General features: G+C 40.1%; 1 protein-coding gene across 1 annotated transcript in view; it reads left to right on the top strand.

Annotated features, from left to right (window-relative positions):
• Window positions 1-16449, top strand: part of TRIO (trio Rho guanine nucleotide exchange factor) — a 247080-nt gene that overhangs the window by 125993 nt on the left and 104638 nt on the right. Inside the window, exons 13-18 of the mRNA XM_058811071.1 lie at window positions 205-379; window positions 5915-6110; window positions 6678-6844; window positions 13719-13838; window positions 15251-15442; window positions 15911-16060. Of these exons, the coding sequence (XP_058667054.1) occupies window positions 205-379; window positions 5915-6110; window positions 6678-6844; window positions 13719-13838; window positions 15251-15442; window positions 15911-16060 (1000 nt within the window). The remainder of the gene's footprint in view (window positions 1-204; window positions 380-5914; window positions 6111-6677; window positions 6845-13718; window positions 13839-15250; window positions 15443-15910; window positions 16061-16449) is intronic.

The raw sequence follows: 16449 nt of genomic DNA, 5'->3' as shown, positions 1-16449 counted from the left end.
CTAATAGTTTTGCTGAGTACTAGAACATAGACTTCTTATTTACAAAGATGTACCAACTTAACTTTCACACAATATGGTTTGCAACCACTTCATCTGAAGCAGGCTTATATCTTGTGGTCATATATATAATGTCAAAATTGTATGGGATTTTTTTTCCAATAATGCTCTTTTTTCTTCCCCCTCCCCTCTCTCTGCTTTGAATAGGGATTCTGCCATTTCTAGTAACAAGACCCCCCATAACAGCTCGATCAACCACATAGAGACAGTCCTGCAGCAGCTGGATGAGGCCCAGTCTCAGATGGAGGAGCTTTTCCAAGAACGCAAGATCAAACTGGAGCTGTTTCTGCAGCTCCGCATATTTGAAAGAGACGCAATAGATGTGAGTGCTTGCTCTCAGACTTCAGTGCACGCATTTCTCCTCTTGTATAGGAATGTTTATGCTGACATTGTGTAGTTGCATTGGCATCTGGATCAAATGGCTGATAGGCTTAATTCTTACCTGAACTGAGGCTTTTGTCCTGTGTGTGAAAGTGTCAGAAGAGCTCAGTGCTCAGCAGAGCTGAGCTTTTCGATTGGCTCTTGGTGCATCTTTAAACAAATGTTAGGTAAAATCATAAAGCATCAGTTACTTCATCTGCTATGTTTAGCTTGAATATCAAACTACCTTGATATAACTAGTATGCCTGCAGTTAATATGAGTAGGACTTGCAAGATGGTTTTGTACAAACCCTCTAAACTGATGCTTTGTAGCAACAACCCTCTTCTCTTCCTTTACCGAATCAGCAGTTTTCAGTTGGCAGCTGCAAGTGGTATTTGAAATTCTATCTTAATTACTGAGAATGTTCTATGGGCTGTCATTTTTTAAAAATAAAATTCTTTTCCACCTCCAAAAATAATTCAATAGCAGTTGTAGTTCTTCACCCTGGCAAAACTTCAAGAAATTTTGAGCCTGTCCAAACTTTGAAGACGAGTTACAGCTTATCAGTTGAAAAGTTTCGGTTTGTGTGCAGGAGCATGTACACAAACAGACATGAAACTCCACAGGGAACTTCGGTTAGCAGAGTTGCTAACATAAAAAAAACCCACGAACTTCAGCTAAATTCATAAGACTTCATAAAATTACTAGTGCTGTACACAGTGAGTGAAACAAGTTGGTGCCTTATAAGGTTCAGGGTTATTCATTGTTAAATGATCTTGTTGAGTGTATAACAACTTACCTCAAAAATTCTGGAAACCAGGAGTTAAATGATAAGTTGTCCCTTTGCTTGTGTGTAGTAAAAGCTGCCACAGTTGGTTATGAATGTCAAGGTAAAAGAGGCAGTCAGCAGAAAGCTTCTCAGGTTTTTAGTGATAGCGTCCTGGGTTTTTAGTGTTTTGGTTTTGGCATTTCTTCCCCTTCTGAAAATCAGGATTTCATGTCATGGCTGAAGTCTGGTTTAGCTGAGCACACTGGTAGGGGCAGTGCAGAAATAGACAGACACAGTTCCTTGATCCTTACCACAGAGGAAGTGAGTGTGTGCTCCACAGTAATAACAACTCTGCTGTAGAGGAAGACTAAGAAGGGGTATTTTTTCAATTTTTCAATTCAACTCTCTGGTCTGCAGACAGTTTTCTACTTTGACTATGTGAAAGTAGCTTTTCTTCTTTGATCATGTGAGACTAGCCATCTCACATATGCTTACAATCCTTGCAGGAGTGATCAACAGTGCTTGATGTCTGAGATATTCTCAGAACACTTTTTTTGAAGGAGTGGCAGCTGTGTGGGACAGTGCATACCAAGAAAATTAATGGAAGAATTAGAATAAAGGTTTGAGTGAAGTTCATATTAAGTTGATTGCTCTCTGTTGTAGGTTACATAAGCCAGGATTCTACAGCAGCAAAAGGCTGGTTGCAGGAGCTTTGCAGATATGTTCTAGTTTTCAGTTCAGGACAGCATCTATATAGGTTGGAGTACTTCTGGTGCTGCTACTTGATGATGCCCATAGGATTTTGCATCAGAAAGCTGCAAACCCTAACTTCATAGAAACATAGAATAGAATATACTGAGTTGGAAGGGACCCACACAGGTCATCAAGTCCAACTCGTGACCCTGCACAGGACATCCCATGAGTCACACTATGTGCCTGGAAGTGTTGTCCAAACACTTCTTGACCTCTGTCAGGCTGCTGCTGTGACCACTTCCCTGGAGAGCCTGTTCCAGTGCCCAGCCACCCTCTGGGTGAAGAACCTTTTCCTGATATCCTACATAAACCTTCTCTAGCTCTGCTTCATGTTGTTTCCTTGAGTCCTATCACTGGTCACAAGAGTGAAGATGTTGGGACCTGCCCTTCCACTTCCCCTCATGAAGATGTTGAAGACTGCCATGAGGTCTCCCCTCAGTCTCCTCTTCTCCAGGCTGAACAGACCAAGTGACCTCAACTGCTTCTCATACAGCTTCCCCTCCAAACCCTTCACCATCTTTGTAGCCCTCCTCAGGGGGGCTATGCAAAGCAAAGCACCAGTTAGTTTGTCTGTATGGCTTGGAAATAGAAATCATGCCTATTTTTGATTGATGGAGAGTCCTTCAAGGAAGAAAATTGCCCTGGCTGCAGAGTGGCTTCAGCAAAATGTTGATTGTTTTGCTGTCTCTGTACCATGTCCTCTCTGCTTCCTCAGCAGAACACGCTTCTCTTTTCCCTCTCCCTGAAGGCAGACGTCTGTTCGGAAACTTCCAGGAAGCAAATGGGGGGACTAGTTCCAGGTCAGTTGTTTGAAAGCAGAAGCTTTGCTGAAGTAACTTGATAATGAGGAGGAGCCAGATGTCAGCTAGGAATTTGCAGACCTTGTTTTGACCTTCTCCTTCCTCCAGGATTTTGTGTGACTGGTCCAGTCAATTAAGAGTTGGCTGTAGGGGCAGTTAATTCAGGGGAGCATCCTGTGAGGACAGCTTTTCTCCCAGGCAAGTAGTGTTTCTAGTTTCTCTTACTGCTGCAGAATTACGCAGGCTAAAATGGGATAAAGGGTTCCCCTAGCATTGCAGGGTTATAGCCATGCAGCTGTTCTTCTGGGAACAGTGGTGATATTTGCAGGTAGGGTTAATTCCCTTCTTCTCCTTACTCTCTTCCCTTATAATTTGCTGATAAAATACTTTGTTTCTTTGCTGGTAAAATACTTGGTTTCTTTTGTCCTACAACTTTTCAGATACTCATGCTCTTCTGAAATGGGTATAACTGCAGTGCTGCCTCTAATTTGCCCCTTGCTCTTGGCATATAAAATTGACTTTCTCTATCTTCAGCATGATTTTTAGTGCCATTGTTGGTGAACTGTTTGAAGGACTCCTTTGTAAATGCCTGTATTAACTAAAGGCAAGAATGAGCAAAATAATGTAGGTGAAGATTCCCTTGCTAGTGTGATTAGAAGCATGAGGAAGGTGTGTGTGTGAACCCAGTGGGATGGTAGCACTGCTGGCAAGTACACATTCTGAAATGTGTTTGTCTCATCTGTGTCTGCGCATTTTTGCCTGTCTGTAACTTGCATGCCAGGGCTCTACACAGAGCATACCACACACTTTTCAGCTTACAGCTTTATCTCAATTCTATTTTTGGACCATACTTACAAGATGCCTGTTAAATGACATTGCTGAAAAGATGAGGATGTAAAATGCTGGGTTATCACAGAGACCTAACTCCTCTCCCCTTCCCATTTTCGCTTATGTTTTTTTCTTCTAAGCGCAGTATTTACTGGGTCTTGATGAGCACTCAGTTGGTACCATGAATGACTTCTGAGAAGAGACCTGTGATTGTTTATTTCTTTCCCACTCAGTGTGAAAGCATCCCTTCCATATTATACCCTACTTTGTTTCCTGTCAGTGTTTCCTTTACATTTAATAGAATGTAGTGATGTCAGGCAGCTCAGAATCTGCACCAGGAACTTCTTGAACACATGCTATGGTAAATTGTTAGTCTGTGTTTATGCTGGATTGTCCATTTCCTGAGAGCAGTATGAATTTGTGATTCAGTTACTTTAGAATTCTATTAGTCATTTGTTCTGTTTGTTTAATGCTGATTGCCTTGACAAAACTTTACAAGCAAAATGGGATCCTGCTTGCTTTGAAGGTGTTGTATGTAAAGCAAAACTTTAGAGGAAGCACTGAAGAGTGTGGGCAGAGAGGAATTAGTGAGTGCTATTTCTGTATTAACTCTGCCTTCAGATTTGCGCCGTGGGTGCAACGGCTGAAATAGACCACCTTGCACCCCCTAATTACTGCTGATAAAACATGAGGATTACTGCCCTTGTTAGGAAACCTCTCTGTGATAGTCATTGACTTCTTAGCTTTTGAATCTCCCATCATTAGTTTGGTATCTCCCATCATGACATGATGTAAAACTCAAATACTTAGTGATTCAAGTGGAATTTTTTTGCAGAACACCTTTAAAACAGGAAGTAACTCACTGGTGCCACAATTTTAATATTAATTGCTTGATGTGTCCATTTTTTTATGGCATCATGTGAGCGGAATGGAAAAAAACCTTCATGAGAGATTGTAGAAAACTACAGAAACTTTATACAAATGATTTAACTTTTCTAATCTCCCCAGTTCTGCCTTTTTTTTTTTCTAGAAGACCTATTTTACTGGAATTTCTCTTGTCATTTAGCTGTCTCTCTAACTTGGGAGCTATTACAGCCACTTGAAAAGGGGTAGGGGCATCTTTCTTTTGCTGACGACAAATGACTTTGGTTAAATATTTTTGCACTTAGATACTTAATTGCTAATGCCCATTAAGTCAGGTCCTCTTTTTGTTGTCTTGCTGCATAAATAGGTACTTTCTGCTCATTTAGCACCATTCACATAAGTTTGCCCTACTCCTGAAATTGTAAAACACTGGAACTAAGCCATACTTGTTTTTTGATACCTATAATTTTGCTTTCCCAATGAACTGCAGTAGTTGATGCTAAAATTGTGCTGAAAATTTTGGAAAAAAAATGATTATTGGCTTGAGGGATTAATGTGTTAGACTTTTCAGAAGTAACTGATGCATCAAATCTGTACAAACTCAGCCAACTTCGATAATGAGGATTGCAAGCACTACGTGTTAGCCTTAAAACCAGTTTGTACCCTAATTAAAAGGAATATTTTATATTTCAGATAGGCTTGCAGTATGATTCGGAAAATAGACAAGGAAAATTTGCTGTTGTGATACGTGTGTTAAAAAAACCGAAAATTTTTTAGCTACACTTCTTAGGACATCCTGCAGTGAAAAATAAAATCCAGAATTAAAATGTGAAAACTGAACTGTAGCTGAAGAATATCAGATTCTGATATTTAGTTCTGACGTTGCAGTAATGTTGTAATAAAGCATGCTTTTTGTTTTTGCTGGATTCACTGAGTACCCAGCCTTTTGTGGTGCTTCTCAGTTGCCTGGCAGAGCTCAAAGGTGCATGTGGCCTGATGCTTCCTGCCACAGAAAGGTAGAGCTGGCTTTCTTGGAAAAGGGCTCAAGATTGGCATAATTATAAGATCAGCTGGCTGTTGATGTGTGAATTATTACTTGATGCATTCTGAAGAATTAAAAAGGTGTTTCAGATCCACATTTTCCTGTAAGAGGGGAGATAAAAACTTGTTAACTTTATCTGTTTCACAAGTGAAGCGTTGATGGAATACCTTCAATAAGGCAGAGGCACGTACCCATACTGTTGCATGCACAGGTTGAAGAGCTGTAGCAGTTCTCATAGAGGTTCTTTTGGATTGTTTGCCAAAGTCTAAAATCCATGCTAAGATAGCCTGTGTCTGAACTATGTCTAATTTGATCATCGATGTCCATCAACAATGAACATCCTGAGTTCCCTACCTCAATCATCAGTGCAACATTGGAAACAAACTGTTTTCTGTTGTGTAATGGATAATTGAACATGGTCTCCTTCCTTTTTCCCCCAGATTATTTCAGACCTTGAGTCTTGGAATGATGAGCTCTCTCAGCAGATGAATGACTTTGACACTGAAGATCTTACAATAGCAGAACAGAGACTACAGCATCATGCAGACAAAGCCCTGACCATGAATAACTTGACCTTTGATGTCATCCACCAAGGGCAGGATCTGCTGCAGTATGTCAATGAAGTGCAGGCATCTGGTAAGATGGCTCCTTTGTGCTATTCCAGGCTTTCTAAGAATCATCCAGTTGTCTCTCCACGGGATGTGTGAAAATAACAGGGATGCTGGTTAACTGTAAACTGGGGACATGTGGACTCCTTTATGCTCAAATCATTCAGTGGTGTTCATAAGAACATACTGGCACATAAATGTCATCAGAGTTGGTAGCACTTGAAGGTGTTTAGTTTTTAGAGAAAGGGATTTCACTCAGAATGTCTGTAAAATTAGAGTAAATAAGGGAATGTTAGTTTTACAGGTAGTCAGATCAATGCAATCAAGCAAAGATTGTCAGCTTTCAAGTAATGTCTTCCTTTTTCCTTATGCCCCTTCATTTGGTATTTTTCACTGTATATGATTGCACGGGATAAGTATCAGACTTTAAAAACACCCCCATGTTGCACTTCTTAAGGTCAAAACCCCTATATTCATGTAAGTAAATCCTCTAAAGAATTAGGCTGAACTTGGAGAAGGAGCTAGGAAATGAGGTGTGGAGCAGTTTGTCTCGGAAGCTTTGTGAGTGATTCCTGTCCGACCATCCCTGCTGCAGGTGTGGAGCTGCTGTGCGACAGGGACGTGGACATGGCCACGCGCGTGCAGGACCTGCTGGAGTTCCTGCACGAGAAGCAGCAGGAGCTGGACGTGGCGGCCGAGCAGCACCGCAAGCACCTGGAGCAGTGCGTGCAGCTGCGGCACCTGCAGGCTGAGGTCAAACAGGTACGGCCACCCTGTACAGCAGCCGTGCCCTCCTGGGGAGCTCTGCTCCCAAAAACACGCGTGGGAAACGCCTCCTGCTGCATCAAGGCTTTCGTTGGGAGCAGGGGAGGCCTTTGGTCACTTGAGAAACTTCAGCTTCTCTTAACATTAAGTGAATTTTTTTAACTTGCATCATCGCTCGATCTTGCTGTGTGGATCTAGAGCAGAAGTCCTATGGGGATTAGCTGAGAGAGCTAGGGCTGTTTAGCCTGGAATAAAGGAATCTCAGGGGGGACCTTATCACTCCTGCAACTACCTGATAGGAGGGTGTATCAAAGTAGGAGTTGGATTCTTTACCCAGATAATAGGATAGGGCAAGAAGATAAGTCCTCAAGTTGTGCCAGAGGAGATTTAGATTAGATATTAGGGAAAATTTCCCCACTAAAGGGGTTTTTAAGCACTGGAACAGGATTGGAGGCACCATTCCTGAAGATACTTAAAAGACATGTAGATGAGACACTGAGACACATGCTTTAGTGGTGGGCTTGGCAGTGCTAGGTTAACGGACTTGATGGTTGTAGAAGTTTTTTCCAACCCGAGTTATTCTGATATTCTGTAGATACAAGTCAAGTATTTGAAGTATAGAGTGATTTGAGCTAAAGTTAAACCCATGCTCTTACCATCTGTATGGTGATGAACAACAATGCTCAGTCAAAGGCCCTGCACACTGACTTCTGGGTCTGTTGTTTGAAACACCTACAAATAGTAATAATACAATAAAAAAGAAAAACAGCTTTGCTTCTCCTGACGATAAATTAGCAAGTTTTGAGGTCTTCATCTGATACACACATAACCCTTGGATGATTTGAGATGTGGGCAAAGCCACTGAAGTAGGTGAGAGTTTAAAAAAGAAACAAGACAATAGAAAAGGTAAGAGTTTTTTATATTGCTCACACTTGGCAGCATCACAGAAGTTTGCTATAGTCTGTTGTGTTACTGTGGCCCATAATGAGACTGAATGACAACTCTCAAATTGCAAAGTAATATGAAAGGGGTCCCGCTAGGACTAGGAGAAGTGAATAGAAGGTTCCCAAAGTGTTTTCAGGCAGTGGTTGGTTGCTCTACATTAGCAAATGTAAAGTTTCTGTGTGGTCTTGAATTAAAGGAATGCAAAAACCTGGTAGTTGTCTGCTGTCAGTGCAATATAGACATCAGTCAAGTACTTGATGTTCTATTTCAAGGCTTTGCATACTCTACTGAACTGTGCTGAATCTGCCTTAGCACTTACTCGTCTTGGTAAGTGCAGATTGGAAATTCCTCCTTCCATGTGAGTAATGGTTGAGATAAAGTTGTGGCAGATCAGGATAGTTTCTGTACTCAGTTGCATTTTATCTTGAAGATGAAGGGGAAGAGTGCACATCTGGAAAGGAAGGAAAAATTAAAAGAAATAATGCCATCTGAGGCACTCTCATCCTTTTATGGTATGTCAGTGTGTTTGGGTGGGATGGGTTAGTAAGAAAAATAATTTGTTAATTTCCATGATACTAAAGTAGTATTCAGTAAAAGAACAGAATATAGCTGTTTGGTAATATTTCCAACTAATATAAATAACTAAATAGTTATTTATATTGCATGCTCTCACAATAAAGTGAGTGTTATGGTCCACTAGCTTTGTTTGTATGCAAGTTAAAGTTACAAAAAACACATATGTTTAAACCTGTGTTTGTTTAAACACATGTGTTTGAAACAAATGTTCTGTATTTTGGCAGAAACGGGAAGAAGATGAACATCATGGATTTTAGAGGAATACCTCTCTAAAAAGAAATTTCTAACTTTTTTGAACCACTGCTAGCCCTGACTGAAACTGAAGCTAAAATTTAGATTCTTAAGAAAGTACTGGAAAAGTTTATCTTAAAATAAAGGTATAGGTAGTACATTAACATAGCCAGCTGTCTTTTCTTGGTAGACTGGGATTTGGAAGAAGAAAGCATATTCTATTTTGTATTTCTAGAGCACACCTCTATCAAGTGGGATTTTATGATGAATTAAATGCTATAATATGTGTGAACTTTCAGAGAATCATACATGAACATGTAGCTGAGAGAAGGTTCGTGTATTACTTTTCCAGATTTTAATGTACAGATTCACCTGCAGTACTTGCCCAGCCTGAGGCCTGAAAATTGAATGGAGCTCAATCTGAATGTTAACACATTGTCTCATAGGATTTCTTTTGAGCCCTTTGGAATGCTTTGAGGATAAAAACTCTTAGTTTTGAGATTGCAATTGCCTTTTCAATAAACCACATCTGATTTATTTTTATGTTTATTAAACATGATTAAGGAAGCATGATCTTCTCCTGTCTCTTCTGCCCTAGGAAAAACTATATAGGTCAGCAGGTCACAGTAGGTGCTTTACCTGAGAGTAAAATGAAGTGGTAAACCTCCTCTTCAGTCTGTGTTATTTGTGTTTTGTTGCCTGAAGCAGTGAACACATGATTTTCCCATTCAGTTACTGTGATTTTCTCTTAGATTTATTGTTGATGAGCTGGGTGTAAGCATGTTTATTATGTAGATGGGATACTGTCTCCATAGCAAAAATTCTAACAGTATTTCCATTTAAATTCTTCCTGCCAGAGCAACATTACTGCTCTTTTATTTTCACACACACACACACGCACGCACATGCACACACACACATACATTTATATAAAATACGTAAAAATATGTAGCTTGTCATGTGAAGAGGTTAGACTGGAACACTGCAGGAATTTAGACAAATACTTGCAAAGATTCTCTTGCATACTAGGTAGTAAAACCTTATGCTTAATGAATTTTTATGAAATACGCACAGAGAGTACACAAAAACATTCAGTATTGCTTCTTCCTTAACTCTTGTGCCAGTTCTGCTTTGTGGCATTGAAGTATATCAAGCCTCAGGACTAGGAGGAAGCAGAAGAGCCAGAAGACAAACAGAGGTTTAAAGAAAACCTGCAAATAATTTACTTGTCAACTTGATGTGTAATAGGTGCAGAAAGGGCAAAAGCAGATAGCAAATTACAGTGTAGAAAAACCATGGAAGACAGGGGGAAGAGAATGCTGACTGAAATAAGAGAGACAGCTGTATGTGGGGAAAGCAACATGGAAAGGAAAATGTGACCACTTTTTTACAGGGCAGGGACATATGAGTAGGTGGAGGCAGAGTAATATTTATGAGAATGTCTGTGTCATGCAGAACTCCAGCTGCATGTTTGCCAGACAAACCTCCTTTATTAATCACCTAACATACAGCTGTTGGATTACTTACTGCTACAATCACTCCCACCTACTCACTGTGTAGAGTGAATGCTTTGCTGTACATAAGGTCAAAATCCCTACCAAGCTTCAAACCTGATCCAATTGGTTTCAGTATGCTCATTAAGCCTTTTCAGTGCAATGTTTTCTGCTGTTCTGATCATGGTGTATGTTCTTGGATCTATAGCTATGTGTTCATATATGTACAGTGGTGTAGAGATACTTCAGCCCTCAGGAGTACCTTAAGCTGCTTTGTGTTTTCACTGGCAAATCTTTTAGCTTGGTGCTTGAGCTCTGACTATCCCAAAATACTGCTCAGGAAGGGTATCCTGGCACTCCATGTAGTGCCATATGGATATGAAAACATAGCTAAGACAGCAGGCTGAAGCAGGTTGTCTTGTGATCATGTTTAGTTACAGTCAAAAATATGTCCAAGAAACTAGTCCTAAATCAAGCATTTATCTACAGATCTACCTATCTGACCTTTTCAAGTGCCCCAAGTGACCCAAATTCTGTCTCTTTTCCACACCTTTGCTGATGCTTTTCTAGCCTGTTGAAGGGAAAGATGTGGATTGTGATCCACTCAGACAGGGAGGTGGTGGGAACATGAACATGCCAACAAACCCTGAAGGCAGCACCCCTGGAAGAAGAACAGGCTCTCTATTTCCTAATGCTTATATTTTCCCTTGAGTCAGAGCAGAAGGAAAGGGAGAGTACTGCTGGCAAATTTCCTCCTGTGAGTTTCACCAGCTTGTGTACTTGCACCCTGACCGGCACCAAGCAGGAGGACGTCTTTGTGTTTGACATGGCATGTTCTGTTCTAGCTGTTGCTGCTGTAAATAATGGGATGCCAAGTCAAGAGGAATTTTCAATTGGTGCTGCTTAAGCATTCTCCTTCATTAAAACTCTCTGAAGAGGGCTACATGTATAAGAACCCTAAAAAGGTGTGTTTTGTTACACCATACTTGGAAGAATTACTTTTTAAGGTAGAGAAGGAACCTAGAATAATTTTCTTAAGACAAAATAAAAATAAAAAAGGAATTTGAAAAAAAAAATCAACTGCTTCTGTGTTCTTGCAGACAATTTATTTGTCCATGTATAGTTTCTATCTGCAGTCTGTTGGACCCATCTGCTTCCCTCAGAAGCTGCTGGTTTTTGTGCTCTTGAGGCTTACCCAGGCCTTCTCCCTGAGTGTTAAAAATCTGCTGGTGTCTTATCAATTTAGGAACTCCCAGTTTCTTTTGTAGTCCCTTTTGTGTGCCCCCATACTGTGATCTGCAGGTGTCACCTTTGCAGTAGGAGAGGTTGTTCCAAAGCTGGAGCCATCTTCCCCTTGCTTACAAGGCTGCACTTGACCCAGTGCTTTCTCCCCAGAAGAGCAGAATGTGCACCCAGTTACACATCTGGCATGTCCTCCCTTCTACATTGTAGACTTACTCTTTTCTACAGACTTGCAGAGTTTATATAGGAGAATTCAAGTACATGCTATCAGGGTGGAAAAAAACCTGTTAGCTATTCATTGTGCTGACAGAAATGGCAAAACCTGCATAATACAACAATGTCATAATCTGGGTAAGTGTAAGTCAGAGGGTGAGATTGTGGTGCAGGTTTGAGGGAATGGATGTTGTGTCAGGAAGGCTAGACCTCACTTGCTTCAAGCTGACACATTAGAGTGTACTTTGTATGTAGACCAACATGTGCCTTTCAGGTTGTGAGGAACTGTGTTTTAATAGGTCATTTTCTTGGGTTCTGTCCATGTTCCCAGTCTGCAAGTGCAGTCATACCATCCTGATAACTTAGTGCATTAATACTGTAATTGGTAGTGTCATGTGTGGATCACTAGATGAGAATATTTAGTGTTAAGAACTAAGTGATTTGGTAGTTAATACATTTATTAGCAGTGGTCAAAGGTCTAAATCAATTAGTAGGAAAAAGTTAGAAAAACTGGGGAAGTTCAAATCAACTGGGCCTAAAGAAATTCACTCTGGAATACTAAGAAAGCTGCCATTGTTTCCAAACATCAGGAGATTGGATGAGATTCTGGAGGCCTGAAACTCAACATCTATTTCTCAAAAGTGGAAAAAGACTAGCTGAGGGAGGATTATAGGTCAGCTAGTTTTAACACAGTTCCCAGGAAAAATATTGAAACAAGTAGATCATTAAACTTGAACAGGTTCAAAAGGAGAAAAGGCTAACACAGGTCAATTAATAATACCTTTACATTGATAAACCCCCCTTTTTTAATCTGACAAGGCAACAGCTCTTCTGGGAGGGGTGGAAAAGTAGTATCAAAGCTTTTAAAATAGTGCAGCTCAGTCTGTCTGGTCCTAACTTACTATGAGAATGTCATATGAGACTAAATTACCAAGAGTGATAACTTGCTGAAAAAACATATTCAGTAACAAAAGTTATTAAGAAACTCTCAGTGAATTGGAAAACAGATTTAAAAATGAAAAAAAATTGTATTTGTCTGTGTTTGGATACTACTGATTCATGTTCTCAGTCAGAAAATCTACGTGTTAGCAACTATGCTATTAAATTTGAAGTTAAAAGCAGGAGCAGCTGGAAAAGGGGTTTGAGTTCATCAGAAGATGCTGGATTACAGTTCAGAATTATCTTGATGGGAGAATGGGAGAACTGTGCTTTAAGAAGGATATGAGTTTGAATAGTGAAAAATACAGAGCATGATGTTCTGGAAAGAATAATCAGCTGAATAAATACAGTGGTAATTACTGGCTGGGCAGCAGTTCCATAGAAGAGCTGTACAGATGACAGCGAATAACCTGAATTATGTCCCATTTTACTCACTATTTGAAAAATTATGACCAAGTCATGGTTATCAACTGAAGAGAGCTCATAAAAGAGCGGTGTTCTAGAAAAATAAGGTGACTGACTTCGCGTGGGAGAGATTGAAGAGACTGTGGTCAACAAGATAAGAGGAGTCTAAAGGAGGGAATCAGATAATGTTCCTGATAGAGAGAGGTGAGGGAAAAACAAAGCTGATGCAAAGAGGGAGAAAATGTTTTTTTTTCCTTCTACTTGTTTTTTTTTGAGAGAGGTTGAAAAAGTTGCATGTTCCTGCTGTTGATAAGGAACATGTAAGGTGCACTCCTGAGGCTTCTGCCCAGCACATCAAAGAAGGCACATTCTGAAAAATTAAAGTCTTCAAGCAGTTAGAAGGACACTCAATGATCACATTTTCCTCAACATTGCTGTTCAAAATTATATGCATACTTTTTACTAAGCTATAGATCCTCAATTTGCATTGCTGACACTGGCTTTCAGGCAACTAGTGCTTGTAACTCATTCCAGCTTTTCAGGTGACACAGGCAGTATTCAGAAGCACAACGTTCTTCGGAGCATGAACTGAAGCCACAAGCATGTAGTAATTGACTGCAAGCTGTGAGTTGATAGCTCAGTGAAATTGTACTGAATGTCACTCACTGTGCATACTCTATAAAATTCACTGTAGTATGTAATTAACAAATTATTTAGTTATCACTTCCAGTGCTGATGTGACCCTAAATGTTTTTGCCCCTACAGTGGTGCTTTTTTGCTAGTTGGCAGTGGAATTGCACATTTCACGGTCTTCTCTTTTGTTACAGGTTTTGGGCTGGATTCGAAATGGAGAGTCAATGTTAAATGCTGGGCTCATCACTGCTAGCTCTTTGCAGGAGGCAGAGCAGTTACAGAGGGAGCATGAGCAGTTTCAACATGCAATAGAGGTAAAAGCACCATTTCAGTGACCATGGCCTTGTATTTACAGTTCTCTGTAAATAGTACTCTTGGATTTGTGCTACAGTATTTGCAGTTTAGGAAAAGCTGTTGAATTCATGGCAAAGAGACAAAAACACTTACTGAGAAGCTAATATTTGTTCTTATTTATTTTGAAGCTGCAGTTCCAGGTGAACATCTTCTCAGTGCCTTTTTGCATCTTTATAAAGTGGTAGCTGTTAAGATTTTGCTGAAAATAGTGTTTTCATTTGTTTTTCCTTTCCTAGAACATAACTTGTAATTCTAAATGTAAAATAAATTAAGAATAAATGGACTAGGAAGCAGCAGTTTTGTGTATTCTGAGGTCATCCTTTAATATTTCCATTTTTGTTTGAGAGTAGGTTTCAGTGAAACCTACTGAAACCTTCTGTGTCGTGGTGTGTCAATCCCCCTGCCATGGCTTCAAGCTAAACTTCTCTGATTGGTCATATTGCTGCAAAAAAATAGGCAGGGTTCTTAAGATTGATTGAAGTGCAGTATTATTTGCTTACATGCCCTACTGAGTAACTTAGTGATAATATTAGCAATGTTATGATTGCTTGGGTAGGCTATTTTCAGAAGTACTCTGCCTTGCAGTAACTCTTTAATGTTATTTTCCTGTTTGGTAGAACTTTATGCTTCCCCTCTCTTGATTTTTTTTTAATTCCAGTTTGCACTATATGCCCCCTCATTTTGAGGAGCTTTGGTAACTCTGAAGTATAAAAATTATGAGACCTCTAGGTGTTTGTCAGTTTAAGAATAAATTATCAGGAAGCTTAAAAATCTGTGTTTCCTAGGACATTCTTTACTCAGATATAAAAATACTTCGTAGTATTATTATACCCCTTAATACTTCTATATTATTTGGTTTTAGGCATGTATTTCTCTGCACAGAGAAAAACAGTTTAAAAAATTTGCTTACAGTCAATAGACAGTTGTCTTTTTTATTGATCTGCATGCCTGCACCTTTCTTTGCTCACTACTGATGTGCAAAAGACTGAAGTTAAAGCTGTAAAGATTGCCAGAATAAGATAGATTTGTCATCATCTTTTTTCTCACTGTGGAGGGAAAGAAAATCATACTGAAATTCATAATTACAACATCAGCATAGATACATCACATGTAGCTTAATGCCAGATAATTACTATTTGTTAAGAACTGCTGTTTAGTGTTGATTTGATGATAAATCTCTACAGGATTTATTTCCTCTGTATTTGCATAGAGAAGTCACACAGTAACTAGTGTCAGACAGTCATTTTTAGTTGATGGGTGTTTGTGCATGTATAGAAGTGTCATTGACACAGTGGAAATGTGAGCCTCTGAGGTTTTCAAGTAAATGAACTGAAGTGCTCCACTGAACTCGTGACTTCTCACCTCTTGTCAGAAAACACATCAAAGTGCCCTGCAGGTTCAGCAGAAGGCAGAGGCAATGCTGCAGGCTAATCACTACGACATGGACATGATCCGCGAGTGCGCAGAGAAGGTCGCTTCCCACTGGCAGCAGCTGATGCTGAAGATGGAGGATCGTCTCAAGCTTGTGAATGCCTCTGTTGCCTTCTATAAAACTTCTGAACAGGTACAGAAATGCAAAAGGTTTGCCTTGGTCAATTCCTCAGTGTGGCATAAAACAGCATTACTTGAAAAAATGGTTGATGAGGTTTGGTTATATTTATTCATTTGATGGCTAGTTCTGGTTTTTGTGTGGGAGTCAGAGAAAAATCAGTTTCATCTACTTGTCCACAGAAAAGTTGCGGGGGAAGTTGGCAAGGTTGCCTCCTCTGCAGCCATAACTTAAGCCTATCCAGAACTATGCAGTCACATAGGCAGAGAAAGATGAACAATTTTAGGAACAGCCTCTGAGCCCTTCCACATAAGCAGGCTAGTGCTTGTAAACCTACAGCCAAAGTTTGTTGCCTTAAGTCCCAGTCAAAACGTGTTAGAAGCTAGAGTATATATAAGGGGTAGATGAGTTTTCTCTTTTTGAGGCCTGAATTTTGATTTTGATTTTCTTGCCTTACTGAATTGGACTTCTTTTTCCTGAAAGGTGTGCAGTGTGCTGGAAAGCCTGGAGCAAGAATATAAGCGAGAAGAAGATTGGTGTGGGGGAGCAGACAAACTGGGCCCCAACTCTGAAACAGATCATGTTACTCCCATGATAAGCAAACACCTGGAGCAGAAGGAAGCGTTTCTGAAGGTAAGGTTGGGGATTTTTTGCGGTCTCCTGTGTCTTGGGAAGCATGCAGGCAAACAGCTCTTACAGTGCTGACATGGCTGTGGAAAGCAACAGTGCCCATCCCAAACTACAGGTATGTCCCCAACTGCAAAGATGTGGGAAATGATGTGTTAACTGCTTCTGACAGTGATAAGGAGAATAGTGCCAAGTGCATACAATTGTAGCCCGTTTTATAAATACATTTCCTGTTGAACTTGAGTAGATGTCAGATCTCCCAGTGTGACTGAAGAGGAATTGGAAGTCACTGCTTTGAGCAACTGTCACTCTAGAGAATGCTTAAAGGCTGCTGCTTTGAAAGAGGAGTGAAAGTCACACAGTGCCATTGCTGCCTGTGTATCAGGGCAGCTCTC

The sequence above is a fragment of the Ammospiza caudacuta genome, chromosome 1, assembly GCF_027887145.1.
Source record: "Ammospiza caudacuta isolate bAmmCau1 chromosome 1, bAmmCau1.pri, whole genome shotgun sequence".
In the NCBI taxonomy this organism is placed as follows: domain Eukaryota; kingdom Metazoa; phylum Chordata; class Aves; order Passeriformes; family Passerellidae; genus Ammospiza; species Ammospiza caudacuta.
The sequence above is the reverse complement of the archived record's forward strand: the minus strand, read 5'-3'. Positions and strand labels throughout refer to the sequence as shown.